This window comes from Actinia tenebrosa, unplaced genomic scaffold (assembly GCF_029948245.1).
Source record: "Actinia tenebrosa isolate PJP-AT-01 unplaced genomic scaffold, QUT_ActTen_1.0 PGA_scaffold13__45_contigs__length_12533684, whole genome shotgun sequence".
NCBI classification, from domain to species: Eukaryota; Metazoa; Cnidaria; class Anthozoa; order Actiniaria; family Actiniidae; genus Actinia; species Actinia tenebrosa.
In genome coordinates, this window is record NW_028292573.1 from 9,537,049 (window position 1) to 9,565,036 (window position 27,988).

General features: G+C 37.2%; 2 protein-coding genes across 4 annotated transcripts; one reads left to right on the plus strand and one right to left on the minus strand.

The window, feature by feature from the left end:
• Positions 1 to 2,721: 2,721 nt before the first annotated feature.
• Positions 2,722 to 16,377, minus strand: LOC116290101 (fibroblast growth factor 1-like). 3 transcript variants are annotated; one of them, XM_089029281.1, is made up of 6 exons: positions 14,560 to 14,680; positions 7,633 to 7,818; positions 7,068 to 7,230; positions 6,220 to 6,323; positions 5,107 to 5,305; positions 2,722 to 3,807 (listed from the first exon to the last, which is right to left on the minus strand). In XM_089029281.1, the coding sequence occupies exons 1-5, from the start codon at positions 14,584 to 14,586 to the stop codon at positions 5,111 to 5,113; spliced, it is 675 nt and encodes a 224-aa protein (XP_088885407.1). In that variant the 5' UTR covers positions 14,587 to 14,680; the 3' UTR covers positions 2,722 to 3,807; positions 5,107 to 5,110. The 3 variants fall into 3 exon arrangements, with proteins under 3 accessions (XP_088885407.1, XP_031552951.1, XP_031552950.1); XM_031697091.2 differs by lacking the exon at positions 14,560 to 14,680 and adding an exon at positions 16,085 to 16,377 and having other exon boundaries at positions 2,722 to 5,305; XM_031697090.2 differs by having other exon boundaries at positions 2,722 to 5,305.
• A 4,782-nt stretch (positions 16,378 to 21,159) lies between these two features.
• LOC116290097 (fibroblast growth factor 1-like) lies at positions 21,160 to 26,488 on the plus strand. Its single transcript, XM_031697081.2, has 5 exons — positions 21,160 to 21,259; positions 23,246 to 23,470; positions 23,827 to 23,971; positions 24,964 to 25,067; positions 25,464 to 26,488. Exons 1-5 carry the CDS (start codon positions 21,218 to 21,220, stop codon positions 25,641 to 25,643), a joined length of 696 nt encoding a protein of 231 aa, XP_031552941.1. The 5' UTR covers positions 21,160 to 21,217; the 3' UTR covers positions 25,644 to 26,488.
• The last annotated feature ends 1,500 nt before the right edge of the window (positions 26,489 to 27,988 follow it).

Genomic DNA, 27,988 nt, shown 5'->3' on the forward strand with positions numbered 1-27,988 from the left:
ACCGAGGGCACAGTTTTTACCTATTCGGACCGACTAGAGTGCATTCAGTCAAACTGTTGAATAGTTAGATAAATGTATCTAACTTAGATAACTATTTAGTTGACGTCAACTAAAATAGTAAAAACGGTCATGCTAATCCGGGGGGTTGTTTAAAACAGAGAATGAGTGAATAGACATTCATTTGTGTCATCGTTTCCCCCCTGATCTCAGTAGCTGTTTACTCGTAGTTTCAAATTTAGTTGACGTCACCTAAAATAGTAACTAACTTATCTAATTTAGGTGACGTGCACCATTCATTAGTTTGACTGAATGCACTCTATAGGACGGTAAAAAACTTTTTTTTTTTTAATTGGTTTTTGTAATCGTTTTGTTTTGTTGTTTAGCGGCAAAGGATACCGGACTGCGAGCGCGGGCAGATACTGACAAAATACCGCCCGCTCAAACAGCCAATCAGAGCGCACGATTTTTTAGGATACCGGACCGGAAAAAAAAAAATTTTTTTTCCTTTAAAAGCTTGCCTTATTGTTGAAGATTTATATCTAATAAAAAATGGATTAAAAAAAGAAAAAATTTATGTGGATAACACGGGATTCGAACACACCAAAAGAAATTTTTAAAAAAATCGATTCAAATGTGCCATACCCCCGAGACATCCGTAGAGCTGAGGCGGCGTATGGACTTCGGACCTGACGGCGATTAAATCCTTCTGCCCTTGGGTGTACGAATTACGCAAGAAAATGTTCTAGCCAAAGCATCAGGGGAGAGACCAGCCGGCCCCCAGACCATATCGGCTAATCCCTTGCATCTCTGCCACGCACGGAATCGGTTGAAAAAATACTGCTAAAAAGTCTAGTCTATTCGGTGTATTGTTTTCACGGCTATTGTTATGCTGATTCACCTGTAACCGTGGTCCAACGGATAAATCGTTGTCCGAGATACTAAGTCAAGCTCGTTTGAAGAGGGTTAGCACTTGGATGGGTGACCTAAGCATGATACCTACTCACGCTTTTGCTCCTTTTTTCCTATTTTTCTTTTTTGATTTTTGAAATAATAGAATAGTGAATAGTTAAACTTTCTATAATCGTTTATAGCGCTAGCATTATTAAATCTAATTTTTAAAAAGTAAAAAAATCTTTAGTAAAAATCTGGCAAGTAAAAATGACTTAAAACAAGGTGAAGGCGATCTACCACGGGGAATTGAATTTTAGAAATTACATCGACAGAAGGCATCCCTCTGAAGCGTGTGAAGGAGTGCGGAGTAGCGTGTTTTACAAAGATCACAACACTCAAAAGGACACCAAGTACGCTTATTTTAATAACATCGACAGAAGACGTCCCTCTGAAGGCTTGTGAAGGAGTGAGAGGTAGCGAGGTTTAAGCGTGATCACAACACTCAAAAGGACACCAAAGTAAAACCTTAATACCCTATTACCTTAAATTATTATTCACGATTTTAGCTATGGAGATTGATGGGCAAAATCCATTCAAGTTTTGTCTCCATGCGTACAAAAAAAAATTATTTATTTCTCTTAGTATTCCATGAAATTAAAAATTCTGAGGCAGGTCACGTTTGCCCCCTGCTGAGACCAGTCAAAGGGTGACGTCATATTAATCCGACACTTGACTGTCTTTCTGGTGTCTTTTCTTTATCAAGGAAGTTGTCGTTCCGTAAAGCAAATTTTCTTTTCTTTTTAAACTCACGGTAATGATGTGCCTTACCGTTACCGCCGGTCGCTACAGTGTTTTTTCATTTTGATCCGATCCGTGATAGGATCAAATAAAATCGGTTTCTTTGCGTGACCCGGGTACATGACATGGCTGTGTACCGTACCGTGTCACAGCCATGTGAAATCTTAGACGTGACTAGCCCTAGGATTCCTTGAGGGAAATACACGTGGCTACGACATGGCAGCAGGAGGCTGGCGGTCATATGGCCGGTCTCTGTCTGTCCGTTAGTAAATGCGGGTGGTTGCACACTAGGGGATATCACATCTCTGGTCTCATTTAAGAATTAGACAACACATATTTAATAGTACCATGAACTGGTTAGGATATTGAATACGATGGTAGGTATATAGTATATATACCACCTGTATCGACCTGACAAGGATTTTGGGTCGATATAATTCATTGCAATTGTGTGTAGCACCAGCAAGCTCAGTGGTTTGGCAAAAGAGATGACTCGGTCAAGATCAAAGAAAGTCAAGTTCAAGCACAATTAACGACTACACTTAATTAAAAGCCGAGAGGAGAAGATGACATAAAAAAGACATAAAAAGAGAAGTAGGACTGTTACAAGCTTTTTCTATGTGAGGCAACTATAGTAAAATGGTCAGCGTTGCAACAGACGAAAATTGTACAAAATTAAAGGCAGTAACCGCGGTAAAACCAAACAAAAGAAGAAAATAAGAAAAATAATAGAAGGGAAATCTGAAAGAAAAAAAAAACAACACAAAAACGTACTTCATCAGAAAAGTCAAAGTCTTAAATGCGTTATTCTTAAATGCGTTATTCTTAAATGCGTTACAGAAATATTCCAACAGAACTAACGTCGGGGAAAATCGAATGCTTCGAGCGGGACAGACAGGTGTATAGTACCGAGGCAACTACAATGTAGAAGGGACACACAAATATAATCAAACATATTTTATTGTAAATAATACATCACAAAAATATCTTACAGCACATTTTTTCAACATCTGAAGATATTAATAATGCTTTTCAAGATATATATTTACATCTGGGCTATAATTACAAACAATAGGATCTCAGCAAAATATATTTCTCTCAGTGATGATCCTTATCAATTATTTTTTATTCCTATATGATTCAATGTTAACGTCATTTTTCTATGTACAGCATTCAAGAAACTTCCAACAACCAACGACCCGCGCGTAAAGACCAGACTACGTGATTAGGATCACGTGACGAGCGATCAAAAGACTTCTGGGTAGCACGTTTTTTACACGCATTTATTAACCCCCATGAAAATGCGACACAGTCGCTACTTTATATTATTATAAATATATGATTTTGTTGTTTTTTTCCAAGTTTGTCGAACAAAAATATAATAATGTTGGAGCTTTTCGCTCCAAAGTTTAAATATTTTTCTTGTAATATTTTACAATCTAAACATGTTATAACGTTGGCGGTATTCCACGGAATACCAGCCTGCGAAGCGATGAATCAAGGAATTCTCTTTCTCAAAACTCTACCCGATTCCTAGCTCGCTGGGCTGGCTATTAAGCTCAAGTGCAAATTTTGATATCTTCTACTATTGTATAATCCGCATAAAGGGATTCTGGCTCTAATTCCGAGTCAAAATTCATTCCTATGATTTGTTGACACCAAAAGGAACGAGAGACCTGGAAAGGATAGTACCTATCTAAAGTAACCAGTAACCTCATCTCCAGTCTTCCTCATCGTCAGAGACAGCGAAGGACTAGAGATGAGGTCGCAGAAAATGCTCAAAATATTATGCAAAATTTCAATCAAGGCACAGCCAAAGTAAATCTTGCAAACGACGAACAATGATGAAAATTGAATAAAAGTGGCCTATCATAAATAACTTTTTACATAAATTAATATAAAGTATTTATAAATCAAATATTAAAGTAATTCTTATCTACTTAACAATTAGACCTGAAGCCCGAACGGCTTTCGAGTCAATAGATCGATGGCCGAAGGACGAGAAACAAACAGACCACACAACCCACAGTAGAAAGGCTATAGTACAAACCAATCTTGTACCCAGAGCCTGCGTTCCTACTGTCGTTCTTCGCCGCAGGCCAGAAGAAACGTAGGCTCCTGGTACAAGAATGAGTAAAAAAATTATTTTCTTCACTAAATCTGCGCAATACTGACCTAAAACTGATCAGTTCAATAGGTTAATATATATATAATAATAATAGAAATTTACGGATAGGTTTATAGAGTATACTAATATACCAATGGAACCTTCTCAAAAAGAACTTGGATATATGCGTGGGCATCACACTTTCTCTCGATGGAATTTGTGGCATTTCTTTCGTATTGTCATGCTAGCCTCGCATGCCAGATACTTTTGAGAAGGGTTCGTTAGAACGTGAAGTAACAGGTACCCCCAAGATACCCTGCATAAGGTCCTGTTTCCTAGTTTAGTGAAGGGAATCCTAACTTGGCGCTATCCCTTCCTTACACGAGAAGACATCATTATCTACAAGCTAGCTAGACCAATGAGAATAAGTATAAGAATTCCCGCACTTAGTTTATCAAATCTCCATGTGGTGCATATTCAATATTTGGAAAATTTCGATCAAAGATTTTTTAAATTTCACTCCCTGCGTGTCGAACAAAAAATATGATTAATTGTTTTTCATATCTTTAAATTTTAACGAAAAAAAGAACAGAACTAGTTGCAGGAAATTCTTACTACTTTATTCCATCTTGAGTTCATTTCTTCGCGGGTTGATTGATTGATTAATATTGGTTGATAAATTCAACGACTTATTAACGTGCGCGCAAACAGCGCATAATTGACATCAATAACTATTAGACTCGTTTTTAGATAACTCGCGCGGAATCGGACAGTGCAATTTGATGAGCGCGCCATAAATCTGGTGTTGGAGGATATCTATCTTGGAATGCATCGTGTTTTACCTTCGGCATCTATACAAACACCGCGGTTTGACGAACAAAAGATGTTCATTGTACCCAAGGTAGACCATAATGAACCATGCTATCATTTTCAAAAATGGTTAATGGTATTCCATAGATGTGTGGATGATATATGTCTATCTTAGGATGCATTGTTTTCTAGCTTCGGTATAAGCACTATATACACACAGCGGTTTGAAGAACAAAATATGTTTATACCCAAGGTAGACCACAATGCGCGCACCATGCTCGCATTTTCAGAAAAAGTTATTGGCATTCTAGACATGTTTTCTGTGTCTTTCTCGCACTTTCATGGAAAGACCATCCAGACTGACGACCACCAAAACCTACCTTGTCACGCAACGGTATACTTTGTCACGCAACGATCTGTCTTGTCACGCAACGATCTGTCTTGTCACGCAACGATTCCGCGCATGTTATTAAAAACGTGTGTGATTAACTTCTTTCTACCTGATCACGTGCCATCATCATAGCGAATCAAAAACTGCACGGCTTTTTGTCCTTCATCGGTGTCTTGCGCTTTTTTCGGTTTTCCGTTTCTCTTGATTCCCACGTACCAATTCTTTTTTTGATATTTATAAGATTTAAAAGACTGGTATAAGTTTGGCAAGTACTCCTCTTTTAACACGGAGTTTAAAGATGGTTGGTCCTGTCAAACAAATAATGGAGTGTTAGAAATCTGTAACAGCACTTGGAGTCTCTAGGCGATTGGGGCCCCGGGCCTCCAGTATCCCAGGACAGGTTCTTGGATATGCCTTTTGTGGGCTACCTGTGTTATGGTGGGTTAATTTAAAGATAGACCAAATTCAAAACTCGCACCGATGTGAGGCTTACGTTTTGAACAAAGGGATCTGGCGTGACTCAAAGTAATCTGGCGTGATTCAAAAGTCACGAATCACGCCAGATTCCTTTGTTCACAACTCAAGCCTCAAGTCGGTGCGAGTTTCGAATTTGGTCTATAGATCGAGTAAGGTGACACTAATAGGTCATGTGACCCTACCCTTAAACCCAGCGGTTATGTAAAAAAGTTAAAACCCCAAACGTTGCCTTCTTACTAATATCAAGGTGCTCTTTCCATTTGTTGGTGTTCATTTTGACACAACTGCTCGATTTAAGGGAGGTAGGGTTACATGACCTGTTAGTTCAAGCGTCCATTCCACCCTTCTTCGTGTTTCCCGTGTCCCCGAAGAGCATTGTTATAATTTTGTGAGCCACAAAACATGCGTGCAATTATTGGCCAAGGAATTGAAATTAAATGACTTCAAATTGCTCCCTTATTGCTGGGCTTTAATCAGCTAATAAATGTCTTTGAATCTCATTATCTCTGCTCCAAATGGTGGTCAAACACTGACTGCCGTCAGCCAGGAGGAAACCTTTTGAAAACTTGTGAGTCAGCTGACGAACAATCCGCACGAAAAACAGGAAATGACGTCGAGATGACGTCAAGTGAAACCCAGCAATTATAGTTTCTTTATTGGACTTTTGATGGGCTACCTGTGGTAGGTCGACAGACTCCAGGAATAAAAGGTCTCTCATGTATAAATTCATGTACACTAGACGTACCTGTCCAATAAGATGTCCATCGTCTGTAATGGATAAATATCGATTGGTAGCGACCCCTAGGATCATTAGATGACCGTGATCTACTGAATGGAATTCCAGTTTAACTGAAAATAAATGGCAAATGTATATACATTATTAGTTTTTTTTACATGTGGTACATACTGACGACTAACAGTACGTACACGGTATGTACGACATGCCGTAACACTGAAATGGCTTCCTATGCTTTGTCTTTCAGTAATTCATCCAATCGCAACGCGTGGTTACGACTACGGTAGGACAAGGTACAGCTAGCTACATTATGGCTTCCCAATCATAAAAAGGTGTGCACTCTAGCACCGGAAGTAACTAATGACACCCAATCAATAATGCTTATCACCAAGTGGAACTAAAATTCATTCATTCTCAGACTTCCTAAAAGCAAAGCTCAATCGTATCCGTCTGAACCGCCAGACAACCTGAGATAACCAGATCTTATCAGAATAAATTGTTGTTTACTCTTGAACCGGTCTGTATCACATAATAATACCATTTGAACAGGAAAGAAACGGAACAGTAATAAAACATTCCCACACCACCCCTGACCGTCCTTTCACCTTCCCTACTCCCCCAGTGGTAAGACTTTGAAGTTGTCGCTGTTAAGTTCCATGAGTTAAGTTTTAAAGATACCCCAAACCAGCTATATCCCTAACACTGAACCCTTTTTAGTTCTCCCCACCCCTCCCCTGGTAAAGCTTTGCATCTTAGACGGGTCTCCACATGTTAATCCCATATTAACAGCAGAAAATATCCCCACCCTCCTCTCCCCTAAGCATCGTTTTTAGTTCTACCCTGTTGTATGGACTTACCATACTTAGATTTGTCGTTACTAGTGCCTCCCACGGATCCATCAGGTCTGATGTAAAGCAGGTAGTTATATTTACTGGTAAGAGTCCCACGTCTGATGAATGAGACAGGCTCTAAGTGCAAGTTCTTGTTAATGGGCGTCGGAAATAGAACCTTCATGAAAACCTAGAATATAGAATTACAGTGAATAACACGCGCTTTAGTGGACCAAAAGTATGCACAACCGGACATTGCTTTTGATTATTGCACTTGGTTTGGGCTGCCTGTGGGAATGACATGGATCTCAAGATATTTTAGGCTACCTGTGGTAGGCACTGTTTCTTATGGCCCGAGACTTATGAATATATTTTGCAATATGTAGAATAGAATGTAATAGAATTTGGTGGCTTGGGCTACCTATGGGATTGACATGGATCTGAAGACATTACATATGGGCTACCTGTGGTAGGTACTGTTTCTTATCGTCCGAGTATCATGAATATATTTTGCAATAAAATGTAGTTTGGGCTACCTGTGTGTGTCTAAGTGTTTTAATTGTCGCTACTAAAGTCGAAAGATATCACATACCTCATGTTCGGGAGTGGTTCGAGATATAACTACCCCAGACTCGCTGGGTAACATTAGATCATTCTTGGACCCACGGCTTATGCCAGGCTCTTTTCTCCTCTGAATAGGAACTGCCTCTGACACGGGCCAGCGTGACACCAACAGATACAGGGATGACAGAATATATATATTTACACTTGTTCTGAACTGTGGAAAGATCAGAACAAATCAAATTAAACGTTTCGATGTTTTGCAAGACATCATTATCAAAGGAAAGACGTTATTCAGAAGAAAAGGTTCATATAAGATGGTAAAGTCCCAGTTTTCACCTTTAAATTTTTAATATATTTGAAATAAATATGAAAGAAAAGAGTCCGTATAAAAGTTGATAAGGGAAGTTCAAGTCTCAAACGAAACTTGAACAACAACTTAACGCTCAGAGCGGTTTTCATATGAGTGGGAAACGATACCAACGAATTCGTAGCAGTACCGTATCTTACGGTAAACAAAACTACGCGTTGTGGTTGGATGAATTACTGGAAGACAATAAATGGGAAGCCATTTCAATGTCATGGCATGTCGTGCGATATACAAAGTCAGTACCGTATGTCTCCCACTCGTATGACTCCATTCTTGTGGTAAGCCATTTCAATGTTATGGCATGTTGTACCATGTGCATGCATTCAGTATCGTATGTCTCACACTCGTGTGCCTCCATTCTTGTGGTAAGCCATTTCAATGTTATGGCATGTTGTACCATGTACATGCAGTCAGTACCGTATGCCTCCCACTCGTGGACTCCATTCTTGTATTAAGCCATTTCAATGTTATGTCATGTTGTACCATGTACATGCATTCAGTACCGTATGGCTCGCACTTATATATAAACCATTGTTATGGGAAGACATTTCGGTGTTACTGCAATCGCATCTTATACACATGCTGTAAACAGTACCGTAACTTTCCTACTCATACGATAACCGCTCTATTCGCGCGCCGTCACAGTACCGTAAAAGTAGCGTATTTTTCCTACTCATACGAAAACCGTAACTGTTCGCGCACCTGCCGTCACACGCGATCATAGGTTTCCCAAACTTGCAACAGACATCAATCAAACGTCTGCATTAATGCGCAAGAATAAATTCATGAACGACCACGCTTCTGTTGGCAGTCCTGACTGAAAATTAAATTTTTGGCTGTCAAATTTAGTGGAGCGTATTACGAACTGAAATAGCACGCTGTAACACTTACGTCAAACTACGGTAAAGTTACCGTAAATAGCTTATACATCATAGTTATTAGTAATAGTAGTATTTATACGACCATGTTATTATTCAAAACAACCTTGAGTGATTAACAGAAACAAATACGACAAAATAGAAAAAAAGAACGGACTTAAAATAAATACTAGTCATTTTTTTTTCAAGACTTTATCTCTTCAGGAGTATTGCTTACCATCAACAAGGCCTTCTTTACGACTCCGTAGTCAAAACTGATGATTCCAAAAATGATTCGCATTTAACCCCGCCAACAACTTATACAAGTCTATAAAACTGTCTTTGAGTTCCTAATTAGTTTAATGAAATATTCTTTTTCAAGCATGACGAAGCAAAATACTGTGGACTGACCACACTGAGTTCAATGGTTATCATGCGACTGGAAAACGTACGTCACTATCTTACTGCACCGCGACATACCGTAACATTGAAATGGCTTCAAATTGTTTTGCGCTTACTCATGCAATAACAACGCTTAGTTAGTACGGCTACTGTAAGATACGATACAGTTACAGTACGGCTATGGATTTTCCATATCGTTTCACACTCATACGACTCTTATTGTTAGTATAATTATATGTTAGCCCCAGGGTTCGATCAGGAAGAAAAGCAGCGTTTCAAAAAACCCCTTTCCGCATACAGTGCTTGATTGACGTCACTTTACATGTTAATGGCTCATAATTATTTCTTACAGACAGCTCTTGAATCTAAGTCTCTTTTCCTAGTGGCTTGATATCGTCTGACTTAATATCAGAATACGATAACAATACGATACCTCAAGGTTCAAGGTAGGAGTGATTGTCGGGCGCGTTGGTTAATGCAATGTCAATGATACATGAAATAGAGGGAGGACAGCAAGATAGCGTTGTTCTCGTAATCTAAATCTAAATCACATATTACTACGATATAGGGACGACATGCACGGTTACACTAGTATCTTGGCATATTGAGTCATTCAGATCCGCAATGTGGTTAATATTAAAATGCAACGTGTGACACAAGGATACCTGCTTATTTCTAAGTAACGGGGGAGGTAAATTTGCGCGCCCTACTTGATCTTAAAATCAACCAACCGAAAGTTCAAAACCCAATCTTGATAAGTTTATATATTCAAGATTAGTATGATAGAAAACCACTTATCAAATCTGCTTTACAGTTGAATTTCATTTCCTACTGACAAACGAATGAAGACTGCCAAAAGACCCCTGTATAATCTTCGTTATCTCCCATCTAGTATAACTAGCCCGCAAGGTGCGTTAAGTATATATATCAAGGCTCATTAGCCACGGGATTATTTAGAAACAAATCAGACATAGGAAACACTTAGTCTTCGGCTAAGGTCACTCATACCTGATAACATCTTTTTAATAAGCCTTCAGTCGCTGGCGAGTCTCTTAGCACGTTTTGCCTCGGCTTTAAGAATGAATCAGTTAACGCAGCAGCTGACAGGAAGTGCGTCGATAGAGCAACGAGTGTAACGAGTGTTTCCCGCATGGATTGGTTTAATGATTATCGCTTTTTGAAGATCATCACGTCAATGCCATAACGTGAATACAAGGAGTTTATATTTTTAGGCCTATGTAGTAGTGATCTTGGAGTGTTGGTTTAAAAAACAAATTAACGCAGAGATTTACGTACGTGCGCAATCGCTTTTTTGTCTTTCTAGAAGGTTTTCTTTACGGTTACGAGGGGTAAAAGTAAGATAAACTCAATGAACCAAGTTGCAGGTGTTGGTTTCTTCTCAGCGTGAGAAAGAAAACTTCAGAAAGAATAAACGAAAAATGACTAAAATGACTAAAGAAAAGTTGGATCCCACGTGCAAAGCTTACGTAGATTCATAGGACCCACATGAACCCCTATAGTACAGATCGTTCAGATACCTGTTTGGCTTCGCAGTAGAGTAGACCTTAACACCGTGGGGCAACGAAAAAACTAGAGATTTATTCCGTGAGTTTTGCGTCTCTATTTTTTCCCTAATCTAAAAAGAAATCCATTTTATTCTGGTTAATATTCCTTTTGTTTAATTTGAAAATAAAAACAAATCGGGTACATCAGAACCTCTATTAACCGACCAAATATCATTAATCGACCAGTTGTCATAGCTAAGCGACCAACATTCTAAACTGAGTAAAAATGATGAATTCATACAAAAAAAAAACGTGACTTGGAGAAATCCTCTTTTTCAGGCATATTGTCATTTCGCCTTCGAAGAGTAATGACAAAAGAACAAAAAAATAGAACGCGCCCCTCAGGTTTTCTAACCAACAGTGTGAATGAATTTACGTTAGTCTCTAGCGACAGCCTATTAGAAAGATATAAACGATCAATTTATAACATAGGAGATGACCTCCATTTTCAAATTGGCCAATTTAATTTTCGACTGATTTGCTTTCATATAAAGTCTACGTGAGCGGCTCTCTATGTTTTGTATTCTGCCTATAGGGTGATAACGCGTTTCCCGATTCCCCAAGTATAATAGTATATGTACCTTTTCGTAAAGGTTTTTTCTTTTGAAAGAGAGTAACAATCCAAGGGTGGTTTAATGGTTACACGTGCACACCCTTGTTGGCCAGGAATTAATGCCACAAAAATGATAAGAAACATAACACCTTTGATAACACAAATACTACTGTTTTCGTGTTTAGTTCTCCTTCTAAAAATCCAACTAAACCCTCTCTTGTTATACCAGTTTCCACTTCCTGGAATCATGTGAAATCACTGACCCATTTCTATAGTCATATCAATCCATATGAGCTGAATCAAGTCGCACGGAGATTCGAAAGAGGGGAAAGACACTTCGAGGAAAAAATAGACATCTTTAGTCTTCATCAAACAAGTAAAAATGAAAATATTGTCGTCCAACAAGGGTAATAACGTTAGCCAACGCTTCGATACTCAGCCAATCAAATCGCAGGGTTTCTTCAAACGAGAAAGGGACAAGACATTTTAGCTCACGAAACAAGAAAACAAAATATCGTTGTTAAAAACGGCATAGTGCCTTGAAATGCGGACTAAACCCTGCGATTTTTATGAAGTTGCATTACCTACCATTTTTATTGGTCCTTGAAAAATCAATACCGCGATTTTAGCTCAGTCTCTAGTCAAAGAAAAGGGAGACGTGACTAGGATTTTTAAATATTTGGATGGAACTCAATTCTCATTCGTTCATATTGTCTTTGCCAATGCCTTTTCTCTAATAAACCAAACAAGGCAGATCGAAGACCGCAGTGAAAACCGTCAATCATCTAAATGAATGACATATGACGTCACGTTGAAATGTTATAAATGATTTTGATTGACAGCTAGCTCACTACTGCGATATAAAGTCGCCTCCAAATTTATTGTTGGTAATTTTTAATATAACTCTTGCAAGTTCTTACCTAAAGTCAATTTATTAAAAAGTCTGCCAGAAAATTAACCATGCTCAAATTATCGGAAAAAGTATAATAAGTTGTCTTCCCATTTTTTATCACTCTTATTTTGGATATACTGTTATAATTATTTATTTTTGGCAGTTTCTTCTTAAACTGTAAGCTATTGATAAGTATGATTATGTTGTAAGATATCTTTTCTAGAAAAATCCAAGGAGTATTTTCTCGATAGGAATCCGGAAAACTCTTAAAACTGAAGTAGAATCAATCAAGATGGCTGTCCAAAGAGCACGAATACGATTCATTGTACTTCTAATTTTGGCTGATTCGAATTCACCTAGCGCAATAGAAAATAATTAAGTTTGGAAGCACACTGGCACTACTTGATAGAAGTATTTTATCAAGAAAAAAATACATTTTTGAGGTCAGCCGTAAGGAAGTTAATGATAATAGAATGAAGTCTCGTACTCTGCTCTTTTTGTCTCAAGTACTTCCTTATTTTTGTTCTTTACTTTACTACCCAAAAGTTAGACGTTAGACAAAAGTACAGTAAGGAGACAAAGAGAGAATAATCTTTATGCTCTCAGCTCACTTTAGTAGTCGAAGTTCACGCTCCGAGAAACATTAATTTCTTTTCAATTACTAGAAATAATTTCGTGGATTTTCCGGCTGTATTATTTGGCGCCACTCCATATCGCCAACACAGGATACTTTTAGATCGTTAACAAGTCATTTGGCAGGTTTCATGCTTATTAAGGATTCATTAATATAAAAGCTTCAAAAAGCTATGAAAACCAAGCCGACAAAGTCTGGGGCGGTCCAAAGCTTCCACTTGTAAGCATTTCTTTGCATATTTAGAATTTCTGAAATGCTTTGAGATCACTAAGGAGTTTACTAGACAATAAGACTAGTCGAGCTATGCGCTGGTTATAACCACAGTCCAAATTATTCAAATCCTTGGAGAATATTGTTTCAAATGCAAACATTTTTAGAGCTTTTGAAAATAAACTAAAAGGTAAGGTTAGGAATGTTAAAAGGTGTGTAAAAACTGCATTATTATGGTGACCATTCTTGAATATTAAAACTTTTAACTTGGCAAAGTTCTAATTGTGTCGTAACAAATCCCTAGACAGGTTGAATTGGCATCCACTTACAGTTTTTGCTAATTTGTGCCTATCTAGACATCGTATATACATGAAAATTCAATATGACTTCCTGTCTAGTTGTCAGTAAGCCCCCTCGGAGGCCATTTTCACTATAATTATTGCCGTTTTATTGAATTCGTTTAAGTTTCCGGCATCGAAGAACGACGAATTCGGAAATTCCTTAATTCCACTGTGTGCGTTGTCGTCAGCGGTGTCGGTTCAGACGTCAACATTGTGCTTTTGAATACTACTGTCATATGAAAAGAAACTTAGATTACCCCACTGGGAAGCTACACAGCAGTCTTTAGAGACTTTTGTTTGTAAAAGAGTGAATGGAATTCCATTTTTAAATCACAGCAGACCAGAACGTTCCTAATATTGCCCACAATCGAACAAGTGTGGTAGACGGTGTCCATATTATAGCGTGAGTTTGATTTCATCATATCGCGAGTCGATCGAATGTTTACATTTTATAATCACTTTTGCTTCCGATTCTTCCGTGTTCAGTGAAGAGTTAACAGGCAATATATTTTTTTCTTTTATCTCTCTCTACAACGACAAAATAAAATCCTGCCCCACGTGGACTCGAAGTCATGTGAGTTAAACTACGTAGCCAAACATTAGCTGACTACGAAGTTCCATTTCTCCGGGCTTTAAACTTTCATTAGAGTTCAACACGGTCCTATCACCCAAATGACCCCAATTTTCTCTACAAAACTCCCACTCAATTTCTTTCAGGGGAATAAAAAGAAATCAATCCTTATTCGGTGTTGAGATGATGCTACACTTATTATATTAATGCGAAGATTACAAATTCATTCATAAAACCGCTCACGGCTAGCTTGTGGTAAGTTTATTCACCAGTTGGTCGAAGTCAGACAAAATTACTACGTTCAATATCCCAAAACGTATTTCATTCTAAGGCTCGAAAACTAATATATCCTTTAATTTTAACTATACTTTAACTCAAGGTCGTTTTAAATATAGCCTAGAAGGGTTAAAATGTACAATTTTCCCGTTCCGTAGTGTTGTGTTTACAACTCAATAGCAACCAGTTCACGATTCAACATTTGCATTCACAACATCAAAGGCGCGAAACTTCGAGCCAGAAATAAACTCTATTTGACTCATCAAATCAACCAAATAAGCACATACCTTAACCATAATATGAATTCTGGTCATATGAAGAGTAGTGTCTGTTTTGAAACTAAAGCGTTCATGTGTAACTTTACGGCTTATTCTCGTCTCTGCTATTTACCATCACACATGGTCAAATGATCTCGAATGAATTGGGACCGTCGGCTGATGTCGACTCATAACCACCCACACATTCCTGACAAGCGATCATCAGAAATTTTCGCCGATCAGACATACCTTTTAAAAGATTTACTCTTTTCGATTTTAAGCTAAAAGCTGCATCCATTTATCATCCTTAGAACGAGAATTTCTCAAAAATATAAATATATAAGTAAATCTTGGATATTTTTCCGAGAAAGTTTTTTTTCGCGCGAAATTTTTCCCGCGAAATTGAAGATATTTACCCGGTTTTTTACCGGTTTTGTTAATCAGTTTTTCGTGTCGTATGAGAGATTTTTCGCGCTCTAGTCTGACTCCATGGTGATAAAAATGGCCATATTTTATATCTGAAAAAAGATAATTTTAAATCCTCATTTCTGTTTATTTCTTACCACAGCATTATCAGATAGAAAAGTGACGCGAGAAACAATATATGAGTTGTTCATTTTTGGATACTGATTATGAGCCAACAAAGATAACCGCCCCACTCATCGTATCATTATCAAATCGCCTTTAGCTACTGAATCTTAAGAAAGAGAACAAAGATGTTCTTAAATAAACTGATATTTCTTCTGTCTTGAAATACATATAACCCTCTTTAATACTACCGGTATATTAAGCCTGTATTTCCGGCAGTTTTCGCTCAAAAAAAATCGTTTTAAGGGTCTGAAACGACTATTCCAATAAGCTCTTAGCTCTCATTTTAAATATTAATCATCAAGCATACATATACACACACACGCATGCACATAAGAAAAGACACTACTTCTTCAACGTTTCGGCTTCAAGTTTATTGCCAAACCCATCTTTTTACTAAGTGCTGTCTCTGAAATCTTATTTGCGGGAAATAATTTTAGAAGTTATGAAAAGAGCGATAAGGATAAAAATTTAGATAAATATTGTGTCGTAATTTTTGTGCTCTTAGTCAGAAAATTTATTTAAATTGTTAACAGTTGGTTTAATATGTCGTGGGCGTTTAGCGGGAAATCGAAACTGTGATTCATTCATCATTTTCATGTAGTATTCTGACTTGATCTAATAAGTCTTTCTAAGTAGTTAACTTTGTAAAAGAAAGTCATACAAAATCGTGGAATATTTGAAACTTTAGTGAATTGTTTCAAATCTTCAGTTTTATCGTAATTGTGTGATCATAGTTAACTATGGTGTGATCATGTATTGTTTGTTTAAGATAAAAAAGGAGAAAAAGAAAATTGACAAATGTATATTTACAACAAAAACAAAAAACTGAAAATCGTGGGATATAGAAAGTTTAGAAAAAGTTTTTGAACTAGTCTTTGTGGTCTCAGTAATATAGACGGCATTTTTACCAGTATAGTGATTTTGGGATTTTTTTACGATAAAACACGAGAAAAAGTAAGATTACCTTGATTGCATAAACCATGGTTTCCTCTTGAAATCTGTGAAGCAATATCAAACAGAAGGAAGATCCGGGCGAGTGAAAAGTTTAGATAAGACAACGAAAAGAAAAGACGAACCAACAACCAATGACTAATTAAAGGGAAGACGATGAAGATCTCAAGGAAGACGATAAGACCGTTAAAGCAACTTAGAGCTCAAAATATCAAGTGCTAAAACGTTGGCAACAGTAGCTAGATAAGAGAATATTTGTCAAGCTATAGAGAGACTGAAATTTCGAGCTAGGTGGTCTATAAACAAGGGTAGTTTTTCTACTGAAAAATCTAGCGTTCGCACACATATTTATAATGATAATTCGGAGGAAGTAAATTTCAAAAAGCATGCAATTCCCCTAGGCCAGTCCACTTTATATCTCGTTAAAAATACGAGCATCTGCATTTACAGTCTTTATAACAGAGAAAAGAACAGCCAAATCTAAGCGTAGGCGGTGATGGAATTACGTTCGTTGAGTACGTCTCATTCAAATTCACCGCTTAGACCTTCCGGTCCAATACGTCTAAGAGTTACAGTTTTGGCCATTTTTGGAGATTATATTTTCAAAAATAACTATTCATCTTAACTGGCTATTTTATCCCTGAGAGTAAGCTATAGAACAGCTAAGTCCATGTAGGATTTTTTGAAGACGCATTTGCCGAAAAGCGCAAGAATAATTGGGAAGCAGAATCTCTCTCTTTTTTTTTCATTTTCTTGTCATGATTGCTTGCAGTTTTATTTGAAATGAGACGTGAACTTCCCGCGATATGACAGAGCAAATAACTAATAGAATCTATTATTACGGATGTATAGCATCACTTCCATGAAATACTGATTTCTCTGACGCATCCCAAAAATGTAATAATCATTACGTCAGTCGAATAAAGTACAATCTGGCGAAATTCGCCGTCACCACTCTCGTTACGTTATCCTTATCGCTATCGTATCTTTATCGTGACTCATATGCCCAGATCTTGACCAAATGTTTCCCTGACGTTTACTGGACTCTTGACTGCCGCGTTTTACTCTTGCCTCAAGCTTACTTTGCGGAGAAAATGTATTAGTTTTATCACCGCAAACTATGTATGAAATGAGTTTGTTACGAATGAGGCGCGGGTGTGATTCCTGCGTGAAATATTTTTATCGTTATCGCTACGTTATCGCGATTTCGATCAAATACATATAAGGACAGAAAATGCGGGAAATATCACGATATTACGATATATCTATTGAAATATTTCTGGAACTTAATTACCTTAACTGCCATAGAAAAGTCCGACATCATGTAGTGCTTTAATATTTTGACAACCTATGTAGTGAAGTATTCTTCATGTATCTGCTAAAAAAAGTCATCGAACATTTACAGAACCTTCTTGAAAGTAAAGCATTTCACACGTCTCGTTTATAAATTTTTTTGCGCATGCTAGAACATTATCAGTAAGTCTAGGCCGATCTTTGCTATAGATCATACAAAATAAAACTTCAAGCAAAAAATAAAATAAAATAAAATAAAATAAAATAAAATAATAAATATCAATAATAATGATAATAATAATAAATAAATAAGACGATTTCCAATCCAGAAAGAAAATTATGCATTTTAACAAGGACTGATAATATTTAAAAATTGCGAAATTACAGTTTTTGAAGAACTTTTTCAGTTACAAAAATTTTACACATGACATTTAGGGTAAAGTATCATTATCTTCTTTATTTTAAATTCAATAGATTGTAGACTAGTAGACTATAGATTATTAATTCAAAAAAAAAAAAAAAAAAAAAAAAAAAGAAATCTCATCATGAAATATCTGTGAACTAAATATAAAATGTAGAATGTAGTAGTATCACAGGATAATTTTTTTCCAGTTAAATTTGAATAAGTTGCTTTTAATTATATCATTCTTTGAGAAAATATAAACTTTTTTTGCAATTTTTTTTATATAACGTTTTTTTTTTTGTGTGCTTTAGAAGTAATGCATGCCTGTACTTAACAAAAACATTAAAAAAAATGTTTAAACTGAGTTCCACTTTTAGATGTATTATTCAAAGAAGAAAATAATATTTTTTTTTTTTTGCGTAAGTTCTTAACTGATGTAGGTCGGTTTTTTCAACATGACTGACTTTACTTCTAAATAAAAAAAATGTCCAAGCTTAATTTATTTGAACAATTCCACTTTTATTTATATCATTCAAGAAATATAGAAATTCCTTGCACTTGATCTCGTTGAAAAAGTAAACTATTAATAAAAATGAGGAAACTTTTCAATGATAATTTGAATAATTCCACGTACTCTTATATGTCAGGTATCTTCCCCTAAGCAGGCAGACTCGACACACTAATGTCATTGAGACGACATTATGATATTTTTAGATCTTTAAATATTTAACATCTCTAAATATAGGAGGCAATTATCACGCTGCTTTTTATAGAGATTTGAGTTTGATTGGCGTTTCCACTTGTCAGCGGTCCGTTTGAAGTCGCTCTATGACTAATGGTTATGGCCTAGTACTGTAGTATTTTCCTCGTTTTGCAAGCAGCGCCCTTAAAAGATTTCAATACCTGCTGTTTAAATATTTGATATTAATCTGTTTGTTTGGGTTTCCTGTGTGTTATTTGAAATTCCATAATTCGTTTGGATATCGGAAGCCAGTAGATAGTTAGGATCTGTCTAGTGCATAAGCCCGGTTCAAAATTATCTTAGATTGAAATTTCTAACATGAAGACGTCGAGCTTTACCAAACGGGTAAAAACGTCATGTAGGAAATAGCATTGTGTTTATAACAATAAATGTATTAGGTAAGTAAATTGTTTGTACACCCATGAAGTATTATATGTGCTTCGTGGTTCATAGATTCGCCGCCATTGCAAGGTGGCAAATGCTTGAAGAACTTCCTGTCTTGTTCCTCCAAATTTTCCTTTTCTTTTCCTCCCTCATTCACTCCCTTTTTGCTTTTTTCTCATTCTCGTCTCTCTCTTCTTCCTAAAAATAGCAATTCCTTTTTGTTTTATCTATTTTTATTCATTTTTTTCCAAACGACAGTCGTAAGATTTCTTGAAAAGAAACGTTTTACTAGCAACAAAAAGTTTTGAATAAATTCTTAGACGAAATTGAAAAACAATCACGCTTTTCTCTGATTCGTACAATCCCAGCTACATTAATATCGAAAATGACCTCAGTCTAACTCTTAACAGGCAAACTGACAAACGACGTTGAAATATTCACATCTGGAGATTCACATTCATTTTTTGATAACTATAGTCGTGTGTACTAAGCAACACTGTACCAAGGAACACGACAGGTATTTATGTTTTACAACCAAACGAGTTATTTATTATCATAGTTAATGTTAATTATGGATTGATATGAAAGACACAGAGTGGGGTCCACTGATATTGAATACACGATAAAGACTAAAGGTTTTGTAAAAAGGTATCATTAGCCAGTTCAAAGGGTTTTCAAGTGACATTATGTATTACCTTTGATGTTACCGAACCATCAATACAACTGGGTCCTTAACACGTTAACAAAGGTTCATCACAAAAAAAAAAAAAAAAAAAAAAAAAAAAAAAAGGGAAAAAAAAAAAATTCAAATTTTAGAATAATTACCCACACATCCTGACCAAAGGAATTTGGATCGAAAATTTTGAACGTTGTCTGCAGATATTAAATTTTCCTCCAGTTGTCATTAACTAAAGAATTATATAAATAAAGTTCTATGACAGCCAGCTTATTGATGATTTGCACTTGAAAAAATTGGGTAAAATTCAAATTTTACGCCTTGTTTTGCTAGTATCATAATTCAGAGATTAGATCAATTTTGATACTGATATTCTATAGAAAATAAAGATCAACTTGACAAATATCAATACAAAAGAGTTTGTATCGGTACCGGCGGAGTCCAAAGTATTACTATAGCGCACAATATCGTCGTTTAGTATAAATACACAGGTGATCATTGAAAATCTCGCGCGCTGATTGGTCGAGAAACTCAGATTATCGCACGATAATCACCTAAGCGATAATCCAAAATGGCGGCCAGCCGCATTGTTGTTTTAAATGTGTCTTTTATCTTCTATTTATTTCTTTTTTTGAAAGAATCACCTAAAGCAATTGTTCACTTCAGGCTCAGTGAATATCGGTAATAATAACATCAACCTCGTTTCGGTTCATTCCCCGATATTCACTGAGCCTTCGGCGAATAATTGTGAAATATAGAAATTCTTATACAATATAATGAGTCGTAATTACTTGGTAAACTATATGCAGTCGGATCTTTGAAGTGCGAAAATGAAGTATATAAAGAGTACAAAATTTGCTTTAGTTTTTGCTGGCAATTGAGATTGTTAAACTGTATTGGTTAAGCCGTGCAATATCGGAGATATAGATGAAACCTTCTTTCATTATTCGTTCAAATCATTTATAACTGAAGCTAGCTCTTTGTATAGTAGTGTAGAGCTCGTTCTTTGGTTTTTTATTTTTGGACTCAAAAGGACACACAGTTTTAAAATAAAAATGTCCCTTGAAAAAAGCAAAAATTTCAAAAACATAGCGGCTCTTAGTCGAGAAAGACATTTTTCTCCAAAATTCAAATGTTTTCACATTTTTCAGACCGGATTTATTTCTGCCAACTCCTCGTTTATTCACAAAAGATCTTAATATTTAATTTTTAACACATTCCAAAGAGCGATTAAAAACAATGCGTCCGGAAGCCAAACAAAAATAGACAGAATCCACTTGGCACGTTCTCGTTCATCTAACGAGACAAAAACCATGAATAGAACAAAAATAAATGTTTAGAAAACGTCTATTAGTATTTAACAACTATTGACCTAAAATACAATATACGATAGAACCATTAGATCAATAGGAAAAGTACACCCTAATTGAAGGGCTTAAGTAGAAAAAAAGGTGTTAAGGAAAGAAAAAATAGATATTGGTAGACATATAAAACTTGTTTATCCTCGTTTCCTTAGCAACAGCAATGGTTTTCGACCCATATTACATTCAGTTATAAACTCATGTACACATATGCCACCGTACTGCTAATGTTATTTACGACTTGGCGAGAGAAAAAAATCTCAACAAAGTGTGACGAGACTTTTTCCATGATTTTGCAGAAGAAGACGACAAATACCATGAATATACAGGTAGTCTACCCCAGTATTGACGCGTTAGAAAACCGGTATATAATATTTCTTAGGCTGAATAAGCCTTAGTTGAACTAAAAATAGCGAGTACCGGCTCTCGCCGTATTTAAATGCAATTGCACAATCTTAAGTAGAATCAAATATATCAGATTATTCCTATCGAGTACTGATTTCTGGATCTGTTTAGGAAAAGCCTAAAAAGGGCTCCATCATTCGGCCTGTTGCACGTCCTCATCATCAATCGGCTTAGGTCACAAATACTTTCATATCAAATTTAGTTGTTGGCAGAGGACAGCCGCTATAGCTGCAGCTTTTTCTAGGCTACTTCTGATACACTTATTATTTTAACAGACTCTAGTTCTAATTCATTTAATCAGCAAGTATCTCAATATTAGAGCACTAAGATGAAAGTGAAACGCTGATGTGTCGTGCTGCACTTTTAACGAATGCAAAACTTTTTTCTGCTACGGAAAATCATTCGTATATTTTATATTAGGAAGTTACATCCTAAATATCTATCTATCTATATCAAACTACCTATCTCTCCATAAAGAGTAAAGAGAAATCGTGTCACTTCACTCCACACTACATTAATATTCAAAATATTTTCATTATAGTTTGTTCAAACTTTCCGAGACTCCTTTACCTGGAGATTAACAAGCAGTCACCTGACAAGGCACCGCATTCTTGTGTTTTCAGATAGTTAAGGTGGCTGCCTACTTTTGAACGTTCGATTTGAGCCCACGATGTGCGCGCGCTCAAAAACCGCTGAAAAATCTACAAGATTTTATTGAAGAACCATACGCGTTTTGAGCTTCAACAGGGCAAAACCCTCAAATTTTGCACGGGACTCTATATTTTTTGATAGCTCATTCGAAAAATCTCCTAAAAATCAAGGTTATATCAACATTTTAGGAAAAGTTTAAATCAGGAACACGCGGAAAAAATAGATTTTTGTAGGGATTTTTGTTCGACTTTATGAGATTTTTTAAGAGCACCGAAACTACAAAATATGACAAATCAATGTATCTCTCTGTCTTTTTGTCGAAAATATCCATGTATTATTGTAGATTGATTGACTAGCCTTCGTTCGTGCAATCATATAGTGTGCAAATAACTATTATCTTATGAATCTTAATTTTTTTTCTAATCACTTCCGGTGGCGCAATTTTTACTCCAAAAGCTCGTGCGTAGGCTCCCATTAAATGCTGATTATCTCGAAAACGAGCTCGGGACACCCTATTTTTCTTTCCAGATTTGGAATCAGCATTAAATTTCAATTCGGAAAATCGAAGTTTTAAGAAAAGCTTAAATCAATTTCCAAAAGTAGGCAGTCACCTTAATAGTAAAATCATCACTTGGTCAATCTCAACACACTATAGAACATAAAAGCTGAGACCGATGTGGTACATGGGAAGTACGTAAATGAGAAGTATGGGGTGTTCATTAAATCATTGCACGACAGAGAACATTTTTCAAATCGACTGCCGGTGTATTTCAAATGAATACATCAGAGGATAATTGTCGTTTCCAAGGATACCTTTCAGTCTCAGCTCCTATCTTCTATGTTTTTAATCCGACAAGGATTTTGCAATCGAGTGTAGAGCCACGATCCACTACTTAGACTCTGTTTTTTCAAGGGTGCCAAAATGGGACCCAGACTGCAGCCACGCTCTCTTGTAATTTTCGCATGTTAATATTCTGATACGGCACTGAAAACAAAAATTATTTTCTTGGATTCATTGAGACTAAACTGAGACTGTTTCAACTTCAACCATAGATCAATAAAACGATAGGTCTATTCTATCGTATTTTCCTCTATTAGGCCTCAAATGTTCAATAAACTTCGCAAAAGCGAATCAGTGCAAACGAATAAGTTATTCAAAATTTGACCAACAATGCATAGCGCGCCTAGATTACGAATCACGTGATGAAATTAAAATCATATAACACCCACCAAAGCAATACTTTTCGTACCTTCTCCAGACATACATCAGCCTTATCCTATGGCTTTGTACAGCCGTGTACTTAATCGTAACCTCGACATACGTGCAAAAGACAAACCAAATCACAGCGCAGGATTCGAAGCAGAAGACGACGACAACCACGACAAACCTCGAGAGAACACGACGAAGTGTTTGTTCGTGCGCAGCTTGTAATGGCGGAAGACGAACCATGGCGAGTAGAATACCATTTGGGGCAGCACGCAAGGTAGGAAAGATATCACATGTTATAAGAGCTGAATAGCGTATGCGCATACGTCAAATTATTGAATTGCTGGACAGGGCGCTGGTTAAATATTTTATCACTGGAAAAGAGGTCCCTAACCAAAGCCGAAACTAGCTTTTTTCTGGTTCCTGTTTAATTATTATGGCTTTTCTCTCTTTCTTTTCTCTCTCTCTTACTCAACCAATCAGAAAACGATGACAGTTGCCCATGGATTCGCTAAAAATTCTCGGAGACTAAAAGGAACGTGAGCTCAGGGGAAGGCGAAAACAACGCTCGAAAAATGTTTGAGAAATGAAAGAAAATCTTAAATTCCTAATTTCTACTACCTTTTTACTCAGGTAATGAACTTTCTGAAGCTGGCCAGCCAAGGAATCAAGTTTACATATCGAAGAAAAGGGTTGATGTACTGTAAGAATGGCTACATCTTGAAGATAATGAAAGATGGTGTGGTAGGAGGTACAACACAGTACACCGATGGATTGTGTAAGTAAATCATGCAGGTCAGCGGATTATCGTTTCCTGGGCATGCGTTCCTTTTGGTTTCCATTAAAAATGTGGTTGACCAGAACTTCTGTGCATTCTCTAATTCTTAGTCAAACTTAGTTGAAAACGCTTTGCTCAAACTTCAGTTATTGCAGTTATCTTCGTCAATACAGTATCTTGAGTTGACAAAAGTGTACTCACGAAATTTCTTGTATATTTGGAGAAAACGAAATGAGCATTTCTTTTCCCACTAAGAATACCTGGAATTTTACCGTCAAAACAGCTCAAGCTCGCCCACCCCCCACCCCCACCCCCACCCCCCAGGTGCCATTAATGGTTTCATTATTCGAATATTAAAATTTGCAATTCTTTCCGAGAATACGAAGACTCGAGATTCAAAATAATAATCGATTCAACTCGAATTCTGATTGGATTATGGTGTTCCTCATATAGAATAATCCAATCAGTATTCGAGTTTTGAATCGGTTATTTTGAACCCTGAGTCTTCGTATTCTCGAAAAGAATAATGAATCATAAGGAAATAACTGTTATAAATCTCGCGTTCTGATTGGTTGGATGCGCATGCTTTATGAGAGCACACAGCACGCGCGCGCACTTTCAATTTCGTCATTCCTGTAATTTGTATTTTATAAATTAAAAAACTTGCTTGCTGTGCTGTGTGGAGTTATTAAAGCACTTGGGGATTGGCAGAACACTCGAGAAGTGTCGAGAAGCACTTCTCTCGTGTTCTGCCAACCCCCGCGTGCTTTATTAACTGCACACAGCACGCGCGCGCCTTTTCTATTTCTTCATTTCAATATTCAAATAATGAGTGTAACCATTAACGGAATCTAGGGGGGGGGGGGGTAAGCTTGAGCTGTTTTGACGGGAACATGGTAAAACACATGCGTAAACGTTTTTCTTTGGCGTCGTAATAATCCAAATGTATCCAAGCAGCAAATGACCCATGACTTTTCATTATTTTATTTCAGCTAATATCGAATTCCAGTCCGTGGGAATAAGTTTGTTGGTAATCAAAGGTGTGACATCGCAACGGTTCTTAGCAATCAACGAACAAGGAGATCTATACACCACGGTGAGTATATACAGACGATGAATAACATGCAGTAAATTGTGGGTATTCATAATCATACCAAAACGACGTATAGGTCTCTCCCTTGATTCGTGGGTTTTCCCCTGTTTTCCTTCGTCCGCAAAACCTAACACGAGTCAGCCGTGCCGTGAGATAGATCAGCCCAGAGGTTGTTACAGGGTTCTATCTGTGATTTAGCCGTGAGGTCCACCAGAGGTCGTTTCTGGGTTTGATCTGCGAGTCAGCCGTGCCCTGACTTAGATCAGCCCAGAGGTCGTTTCTGGGTTTGATCTGCGAGTCAGCCGTGCCCTGACTTGGATCAGCCCAGAGGTCGTTTCTGGGTTCGATATTCTGGTTTTAAAACAGTAATTCATGTTAGTCTATTGTATTGGTTTGCAGCAAATCTACAACAAAGACTGTGTATTCGAGGAGAAACAAGAGGAGAACTTCTATCACTCCTTCGTGTCCCATCGCTATAAAAACAAGGGCTGGTTCGTTGCCTTACGAAGAAACGGTCAAATCAAGAAGACAACAGTGTTGCAAAAAGCAACTCAATTCCTTATCTTGTTTTCTTCATAATCAAACTTTGCTTAGGCTTGAGAAGTTAGTGGTGATCTTGTGAACAACCTTGGCAACGCCAGGCAAACGACGCTCGCTGAAACAAGATTCTGGACGATTATTAACTACGCATGCACCAATGCCATGGTAACAATGAGTTATAAATGACGAAATGTCGACAATAGATAATGGATACAATACAGCCGACGATATTCAATCGTAAAACAGATTATGAAACTGCAAGAAATTTCTCGTTTAGACACATGTAAATGAACCAAGTACATATGCACCATGACAACGGTAAAGGCATGCATTACCAGAAACCAATCGACAGCAGATACGTCAGTCTAGTACAAGTACATATACACCATGACAACGGTAAAGGCATGCATTGCCAGAAACCAATCAACAGCAGATACGTCAGTCAAGTACAAGTACATATACACCATGAAAACGGTAAAGGCATGTATTGCCAGAAACCAATCAACAGCAGATACGTCAGTCAAGTACAAGTGCACCATGAAAACGGTAAAGGCATGCATTACCAGAAACCAATCAACAGCAGATACGTCAGTCAAGTACATATGCACCATGACAACGGTAAAGGCATGCATTACCAGAAACCAATCAACAGCAGATACGTCAGTAAAGTACAAGTACATATACACCATGACAACGGTAAAGGCATGCATTACCAGAAACCAATCGACAGCAGATACGTCAGTCAAGTACATATGCACCATGACAACGGTAAAGGCATGCATTACCAGAAACCAATCAACAGCAGATACGTCAGTAAAGTACAAGTACATATACACCATGACAACGGTAAAGACATGCATTACCAGAAACCAATCAACAGCAGATACGTCAATCAAATAGAAGTAGTAGTATAGGGAATGGGGGTTCCAGCGCAATCTCAACACGGGCAAGACCCGTGTCGAAAATCCACCTACGGAAACAACCCACTCCAAGTGTGGTTGGGGGCAACAGCGCAAATATGTTAGTCTATATATGGAGTGCGAAGATTGTAAAGAGTTTGTTTATGATTTCTGTGTAAAGTGCTTGAAACCCAAGTTTGTACCTACTAAACCAAATAAGTATATTTGTTGTGGTAAGAAAATGCAAATAGAAGACGACACGTCAGCACAGTGTTACGAGTGCGGTAAAAATATTCGTAATGCCGTGCCTTGTGCTACCAGGGAACAATATTATTCCAACGGAGGTCGTAAGAAGACGCCATACAAAAGAATAAAATACTTTAGGGACTGGATGAGTCATATCCAAGGTTATCGACCGGTATATTTAGACAACGAAGTAAAGAAGAAAATCATAGACCATTTAGAAGAGCCAACCCCACAAAGTCTACGGAAGACATTGAAAAAATTAAAACTAGGGAAATATTACAAAGCTATTCCCTATCTTTTGTCTGAAATTACCGGTAAGTCTATTCCCGAGGTTTCTGATATGAGCAGAGCCGAGTGGATGTTTTGTCGGCTGAATAAGGATATTCCTTATTATCCTGACGTAATTTACGAAATATTTTACAAAATTGACCCCAACCACCCCCTGTTAGGATGGATTCCGAGGCGACAATAACATATTACGCGTAATTCATACGATGAATTTATATTACGCGTAATAATTCGCCAAATAATTCATATTACGCGTAATAATTCGCCAAATAATTCATATTACGCGTAATAATTCACTGAATTCATATTACGCGTAATTTCTAGACTGACGTTCGATATGTAAATAGAATCCCGTCACGCTCTTTTCAAAGCAGATGTTTACTGAGCAAGCTTTCTTTGAAGCTCTTCTTTTGCCTCCTGGTAGATCTTTTTGCGAGATTCCTCGGAAAGATCTTTTACGACTGTTTTTTTATTCCTTATATCCGACTTTAATTTCTCGTACTTTTCCTCTTCGGCCAGAATAAGCGAGAATTCTACGTCGTCTATCTTTCTGTCACGCAAAGCCTTTGAGACAAGGTCAGTGATAGTATTTACTTTAGCCCTTGACAGAGCTATTGTCGTGTCATGCTTGGATATCTTGCTTGACAACTGTTTCATAATGCCTGTTGTAACAGCGGAAACGATGCCGCAGACGGCGCCGACGCTAGCCAAAGGAACTCCAACAATTATTCCCGGTCCAGTAAGCGAAGTAGCAACGCCAGAGCCTGTTAACGCCACGGACATGGAGCCGGAAGTTATCGCGATTTTATGTAATATGCTTCGGGCTCTAGCATACTTTTTCCTGACCTCCTCATAGTGCTTCGTTTGACCCTCTAAGTAAGCGAGGATTAGATTTGCCTTATTCAAGCGGAAGTTCTCGGCATTCAATTCATTGGGTTTTGTAGGTAAATC

Bases quoted from the DNA above. Each gene is read 5' to 3' on its own strand.
- LOC116290101 (XM_089029281.1), bottom strand. From the start codon at position 14,586: ATGACCAGAATTCATATTATGGTTAAG. The intron at 7,819-14,559 runs GTATGTGCTTAT...ATCTTTCCACAG, and splicing joins GAATTCATATTATGGTTAAG to TTCAGAACAAGTGTAAATAT. The intron at 6,324-7,067 runs GTAAGTCCATAC...ATTTATTTTCAG, and splicing joins TAACGACAAATCTAAGTATG to TTAAACTGGAATTCCATTCA.
- LOC116290097 (XM_031697081.2), top strand. From the start codon at position 21,218: ATGATTTTGCAGAAGAAGACGACAAATACCATGAATATACAG. The intron at 21,260-23,245 runs GTAGTCTACCCC...TACCTTCTCCAG, and splicing joins CAAATACCATGAATATACAG to ACATACATCAGCCTTATCCT. The intron at 23,471-23,826 runs GTAGGAAAGATA...CTTTTTACTCAG, and splicing joins CATTTGGGGCAGCACGCAAG to GTAATGAACTTTCTGAAGCT.